At 52.2% G+C, this 7,255-nt stretch overlaps 1 protein-coding gene across 1 annotated transcript in view; it reads right to left on the bottom strand.

The window, feature by feature from the left end:
- Positions 1-5,870: 5,870 nt before the first annotated feature.
- The window catches only part of LOC111394224, a 2,051-nt gene continuing 666 nt past the window's right edge, over positions 5,871-7,255 (bottom strand). The window contains exons 2-3 of the mRNA XM_023019985.1: positions 6,387-7,240; positions 5,871-6,293 (exon numbers count right to left, since the gene is read on the bottom strand). Coding sequence (XP_022875753.1) covers positions 5,871-6,293; positions 6,387-7,240 — 1,277 coding nt within the window. The remainder of the gene's footprint in view (positions 6,294-6,386; positions 7,241-7,255) is intronic.

A 7,255-nucleotide genomic window follows, 5' to 3' on the forward strand; every position in this document is an offset into this window, starting at 1 on the left:
CGAGTTCAAAACTACTTTCTTGAAGAGGTTCGCAGTGAGCAAGGAAGGAGAGGCCCCCATCCAGCGTCTTCAAGACATGAGACAGGCGCATGGCGAGTCCTTGAAAAGCTTCCTATCCCGCTTCACCGACGAGATGACCTACTGTGTGCAAGTCACCGACAGGGAAGCACTATCTGCATTAAGAGGAGGATTGAACATGAACACCCTATTCTGGAGGGATGTGCAGAATCAGGACCCAACCACCTATGACGCCCTACTAGAAATGATGAGAAGAGAGATAATCAATGAAGAATTGATTGAGCATAGAAACAGGGCAAGCAGGGGCCTCCCACCTCCACAGAGACAGCGAGGTAGGGGGCCGACCTCCCACCTCATGGACTACCAGATGAACCGATCTGGAAATGAGAACTCCGGCCAAGCCCTGGCGACCACAACTCAGAACGCGGTACCAACCTTGGCGTATGAGGATGTCAACCCAACCGCTGACCCACATCAGCTACAGGCGCATCAGGGACCCCGTAGAGGGAGAGGCCGAGGTCGAGGTCTAGGTTTTGCACCTAGAAATAGGTCCAATCCGAACCTCCCTGGATACTGTTTGCACCATAGGTCCTACGGGCACGACACCGCGGATTGCAGAGACTATGCACACCGCTCGCGGCAGGAACCCGCCAGGGAAAGGCATAACTCGCCCCAAGCCAACAGGCCCCCGTCCAGGTAAGACAACCGACAAGGGCGTGAGGCGACCGCTCCTCGCCAAAGGGATGTCTCCCCAAGGCGAAGAGAGCAAGACACGGAGAGGCCCAGGGAAGGGCGTAGACACCGAAGGAACATGCAAGCTCAAGATGAAGCCCCTATCCACGAGATAGATACCATATTTGGAGGCCCTTACGTTGGCGGTGAAACGCGAAACGCCAAAAGAAACTATGCTAGGGAGGCTAAGCACCCCCCTCTGACAAGTTACATTGTAGATAATAGCTCCCGAAGAAACCAAGCACCACCCATTGTCTTCACCCAAGAAGACGCCGAAGGAGTTCATTACCCCCACTGCGATGCGCTGGTAGTAAGGGCGGTCATAGCCCGAAATGGGCTCAAACGAATGCTGGTCGACAACGGCAGCTCCGTCAACATCTTATTCGGGTCCGCCTTTGATAAAATGATATTGGACCATCAGTTGACACCCACCACCACTCCATTGTACGGATTTACCGGAGATAGCATTACTCCGAGAGGAAAGATAACACTGGAATTGGAGATGGGAGAATCTCCTCAAACTACGATGAACTTTATGGAGTTCCTCGTAGTCGACAGTCGGTCGGCTTACCACGGAGTCTTGGGCAGACCGGCCCTAAAGGAATTGGGAGTAGTCACCTCCATCCACCACCTATGCATGAAATTCCCAACAGAAAATGGGGTGGCAACGGTGAGAGGCGACCAGAGAGGTTCGCGAGAGTGCTATCTGAGCTCCATTAAGAAGGTGGAGCCCCGAGACGTCCATGTGATCGTGGCTGATGTGGTTATGACGGATGTCCCAGGTGACGCTCCCACTGACCAGGAAGATGTTGATATGATTGACGCACTCCTCGTTCAGGAGGCGCTGATCGATGAGCTCGACCTCCGCATAATGGAACATGAGCCCCAAGCATCCCCCGTAGAGGAACTTGAGAGCTTCTCAGCCGACCCTCGAGATCCGTCCAAGGTGCTGAAAGTAGGCAGGGGCTTATCTGACATTTTGAGAGAAAAGATTAAGGATTTCCTAGGCAAGAACCTGGACGTCTTCGCCTGGAGACATGAGGACATGGTTGGCATAGACCCCAAAGTCAGCTGTCACCACTTGAAAATCGACCCTAATTTTACCCCGCATAGACAAAAAAGGAGAGCCCTCAACCCAGAGAGGTATGAGGCCCTGAAGGAAGCGGTTCAGAAGCTAATCCAAAATGGCTTCATCAGGGAGGCCACCTACCCGAAGTGGGTGTCCAACCCGGTCTTGGTTAAGAAACCCAATGGCAAATGGCGAGTGTGCATCGACTTCACCAACCTTAATAGAGCTTGCCCGAAAGACAGCTTTCCGCTTCCAAGGATTGACCAATTGGTGGACTCCACGGCTGGGCACGAGTTATTGAGTTTCATGGATGCATACTCCGGATACAACTAGATCCCCATGCATCCGGCTGATGAGGAGCACACCTCTTTCATCACGAATCGAGACCTCTATTGCTATAGAATGATGCCTTTCGGGTTGAAGAACGCCGGAGCAACTTACCAAAGACTCGTGAACAAAATGTTCACCGACCTCATTGGCAAGACAATGGAGGTCTACGTGGATGATATGCTAGTGAAAAGCTTAGAGACAGAAAGCCACGTATCGCACCTCAACAACACCTTCCAAATCCTGAGAAGGTATAGGATGAGGCTCAACCCCTTGAAATGTGCCTTCGGGGTGGCTTCCGGCAAGTTCTTAGGGTACATGGTTAACCAGCGAGGAATTGAAGCAAATCCCGAAAAGATTGAGGCTCTGTGCCAGATGAGGTCCCCCCAAAAGCCAAAGGAGGTGCAAAGCTTAACTGGGCGAGTGGCAGCACTTAGTCGCTTCGTCTCCAAAGCAACTGACAAGTGCCTCCCATTTTTCAAAGTGCTCAAGGCTGGGAAGAAATTCCAATGGACTGAGGAATGCGAAGAGGCCTTCCAAGGATTAAAAAGGCACTTGGGGCCGGCCCCCCTCCTCTCCAAGTCGAAGCCAGGCGATATTTTGCAACTATATCTCGCGGTCTCCAATGACGCCATCAGTTCGGTTTTGATTCGGGAAGAAGGGTCCACCCAACTTCCCGTCTACTACACGAGTAAAGCGCTCCTATCGCCGGAGACCCGATACCCCAATATGGAGAAGCTTGCTTTGGCCTTAATCACGGCCTCCAGGAAATTGAGACCTTACTTCCAAGCTCATATCATCCATGTACTTACAAATTTTCCCCTGAAGCAAGTACTCCAGAAGCCCGATGCCTCGGGAAGATTGTTGAAATAGGCAGTGGAACTAAGCGAATTTGACCTTGTGTTCAAAGCAAGGGCGGCCATCAAAGGGCAAGCGTTAGCAGACTTTGTTGCTGAATTCGCCAACCTACCCGAGGTGGATGAAATCATGGAGCCCGTCGAACTCCCCACGTGGAGCCTCTTCGTAGATGGCTCGGCTGGGGATGTCGGCTCAGGTGCCGGGGTTGTCCTCATCAGCCCCGAGGGTCACAAACTCACCTCGGCTGTGAGGTTCGGGTTCAAAGCTACCAACAATGTTGCAGAGTATGAAGCACTCCTTGCAGGCCTCAGATTGGCCAAGGAAATGCAAGTAAAGAAGCTACTCGTCAGTAGTGATTCCCAGCTGGTTGTTAGCCAAGTCAATGGTAACTTCTCAGCCAAAGACAAAATGATGACCTCCTATCTGAAAATGGTGATGAGCCTCATCCCATCCTTTGAAAAGTTCGAGTTAATCCAGATTCCCCGCATCGAAAATGCTCATGCGGACGCACTCTCGAAGCTGGCTAGTAGCAAGGACTCGGAGCTACTCAATGTAGTGCCTATCGAGCACCTCCTACTGCCTTCTACCGAGGCCCCTAATGTCATGTGGGTCGGTGGAATTCCAACCTGGATGCAACCAATTATAGCATACCTGAAAGACCAGGTGCTACCCACCGACAAAAATGAGGCTTACAAGCTAAGAAGGAGGTCAGCCCATTTCCTCTTCATCGATGACATTCTCTAGAAGAGAAGCTTCTCCTCTCCACTCTTACGATGTGTCGGAGGGGAGGAGGCTACATACATACTAAGAGAAGTCCACGAGGGAGTGTGCGGCAACCACTCTGGAGGCCTATCTCTGGCACAAAAAATACTGAGACAAGGATACTACTGGCCTACCCTGAAACGGGATGCCCTCGAATTTGTGCGAAAATGTGATAAGTGCCAACGATTCTCTCCCGTTCAAAGACGACCATCACAGGATTTGACTGCAGTCTCCAGCCCCTGGCCTTTCTCAAAGTGGGGTGTGGACCTCATAGGCCCTCTGCCAAAGGGTAGAGGAGGCGCAAGTTTTGCAATAGTGGCCATTGATTACTTCACGAAATGGGTCGAAGCTGAACCACTGGCAAAAATCACAGAAGCAAACACCTCCAAGTTCCTATGGAAGAATATCATTTGTCGGTTCGGAATTCCCTACTCGATCGTCTCAGACAATGGCAGGCAATTCGATAACAAGAAGGTTAGAGAACTGTGTGAAGATCTTGGCATAAAGAAGCACTTCTCTACACCTCACCACCCACAAGCCAATGGCCAGGTCGAAGCCGTAAACAAGACAATCAAGCACGTCCTGAAAAGGAGGCTTGATGTGTCCAAAGGAGCTTGGGTTGATGAGCTGCCCCAAGTACTTTGGGCAATCCGAACCACCACCAGGACCCCAACCGGGGAGACCCCTTTCCTCATGGCTTTTGGGACTGAGGCGATGAGCCCCGTGGAGGTCGGACTCCTATCTCCACGACGTCTGCACTTTAGTGAAGTGACCAACGACGAGCTCCAGAGGCTAGACCTCGATTTCATTGAGGAGAGGAGGGACGACTCCCAGCTGAGGTTAGGCACCTACCAAAGGAAGATGACAAGGTACTTCAACTCCAAAGTGAAGAAGAGGTCTTTCCGAATCAACGATCTTATGCTCAGGAGGGTCTTTCCATCTTCAAAAGAACCCGGTTCCGGCTCCCTGGGACCGAACTGGGAAGGTCCATACAAGATTAGAGAAGAAATCCGACATGGAACCTATTGGATTGAAGACATGGACGACAAGGCACAACCCCGTCCATGGAACATTGAACACCTCAGAATCTTTTATCAGTGAATTGTATCATGCTGGATGACTTTCCTAGCCTTTGTAATATTTTTATGGCTCAATAAAATGCGTTGATTAAATCGCCATACTACTTCAATAACCTCGGAGGAGAGGCTCGGGACCCACCACTGGGCCACCTCGCTTGGACTCCGAGGCTCTAGCACACGCCTCCCTTTTGGCCTTGCTGAACGCCAAGGGGAGAAGCCTCAACATGGTTGCACCATCCACCATGTCTGGGATGCGTCGTAACCTCGGAGGAGAGGCTCGGGACCTACCACTGGGCCACCTCGCTTGGACTCCGAGGCTCTAGCACACGCCTCCCTTTTGGCCTTGCTGAACGCCAAGGGGAGAAGCCTCAACATGGTTGCACCATCCACCATGTCTGGGATGCGTCGTAACCTCAGAGGAGAGGCTCGGGACCTACCACTGGGCCACCTCGCTTGGACTCCGAGGCTCTAGCACATGCCTCCCTTTTGGCTTTGCTGAACGCCAAGGGGAGAAGCCTCAACATGGCTGCACCATCCACCATGTCTGGGATGCGTCGTAACCTCGGAGGAGAGGCTCGGGACCCACCTTTGGGCCACCTCGCTTGGACTCCGAGGCTCTAGCACATGCCTCCCTTTTAGCTTTGCTGAACGCTAAGGGGAGAAGCCACAACCTTAAACCCGAGGCCCCAACAGTTCATCTTCTTAAGTTATGTTCATTTTCTTAAGTCCGAGGCTCCAACAGTTCATCTCCTTAAGTTATGTTCATTTTCTTAAGTCCGAGGCTCCAACAGTTCATCTCCTTAAGTTATTTTCATTTGCTTAAGTCCGAGGCCCATACAGTTGACTGAAGTCAAAGTTATTTAGTTCGTGCGCTTATCAACTTCCAGTTCGTTTGTTTAAACGAGGCACAAAAACTTGGATAAAGAACAACAATGAATGAAGAAAAACATTATATTAATATTCAAAAGGGATTACAACAGAGGGCCTCTGGCCATTACACAAAGTACTGAAAAGGAAAACCTAATCTAAACCTGGCTGGATGAAGGAGGCACCTCAGCACTTGGGGGTTCGGCAACCTGGGCATCAGTGGTTGCTTCCCCTGCCTCAGCATTTGGGGCTTCGGCATCAGCTGCCTCGTCACCCTGCACCTCCTCAGCTGGGGTCTGAGGAACCTCATCCACAAATTCGGACCTAAGTTGTGCCAGGTCCAAGTTTGGATAAAGCTCCTCTGCCCTCTCCAGCACTTCGGCATAGGCGAAGTTCCTCCAGTACGCGCTGAAGCTTTTATACTCCTCTGTAGTGTGGAAATTGGCGATGTATGCCCTCACCGCCTCTTCCGCTGCATTCCGGGCCTCTTCTCTGGCAACCGAGGCGTCGTTCATGTACCACTTCGCCTGGCCTTCGAGAAACTGATTGGCATCACGAGCGCCGGCCAAGGCGAGATTCGCCTGCTCCAGAGCCTCGGCAGTCACCTTTTGGTGCTCATTGGAGACCTCCACCTTCTTCGTCAGGGAGGCCACCTCGCACTGAGACTCATATACTTCCCTCTTTAGGGCCTCAATTTGGGTCAGGGCAGAATCGAGCTTCGCCGCTTCTTCGACCCTCTGCACTTTGGCTTCTTCGGCCGCGGCCTTAGCAGCTTTCACCTCCTCAGCAAGGGAAGCAGCCTTCCCCTCCGAGGCGTGAGTCCTTGTTTGGAATTCACTTAATGCCTCTCTGCATTCTAGCGCGAGGCCAAAGGTCCGGGCGCTTTGGCTCACCAGTGCCCTCGTGAGGTCAGTGGCATCACAAGACGAGGCATGTAGTTGCCACCTCTCTGTCCAGAACTTGTAAAAGCTCTCGGTGGCACCTCGGATTTGCTCAGGAAGAGCCTCCACCAAAGCTGGGGCCAGCTCATCCTCCCTCCCAGCTAGGAAGTTTGGAGACTTCCCCTTCTCCCGAACTGGCTTCTCCTTCGCCGCCTCCTCTTCGGCTGCTTCAGCAGCTCGCCTGGCAGCCTCTTCCCTGGCCTCTTCAGCCTCCACCTCTCTTACCATCTCCATTTTGATGGCCTTAGAGGTTGCAGCGAGAAGCTTCGACTCTCCAGTTTGTTCTGCCCTATGGGACACTGAAGTCCCAAACGTGCCAGCTGAGCTGGAGATGTGCACCAGCTTCCTCTTCTTAGTCTCCTCAGAGACTTTCTCCTTGCCTCGAGGCTCCTTAGGCTTCTCTGGCCTCTGAGTAGATGCCTCCTCCAAGGTCCTAGGAGTGCAGTCCTTCGACAGGTGCTCAACTCTGCCTCGAACTTCCTTTGCTCCACTGGACCCGGGCTTCAGGGGCCTCGCCTTTGCAGTAGAAGTGGCCTTCAAGATAGAGGCCATGTCTGGAGCTGGGTACTCCCTCTTCTTGAATTTATCTGCACCACAGATTA

The sequence above is a fragment of the Olea europaea genome, chromosome 5, assembly GCF_002742605.1.
Source record: "Olea europaea var. sylvestris chromosome 5, O_europaea_v1, whole genome shotgun sequence".
NCBI classification, from domain to species: Eukaryota; Viridiplantae; Streptophyta; class Magnoliopsida; order Lamiales; family Oleaceae; genus Olea; species Olea europaea.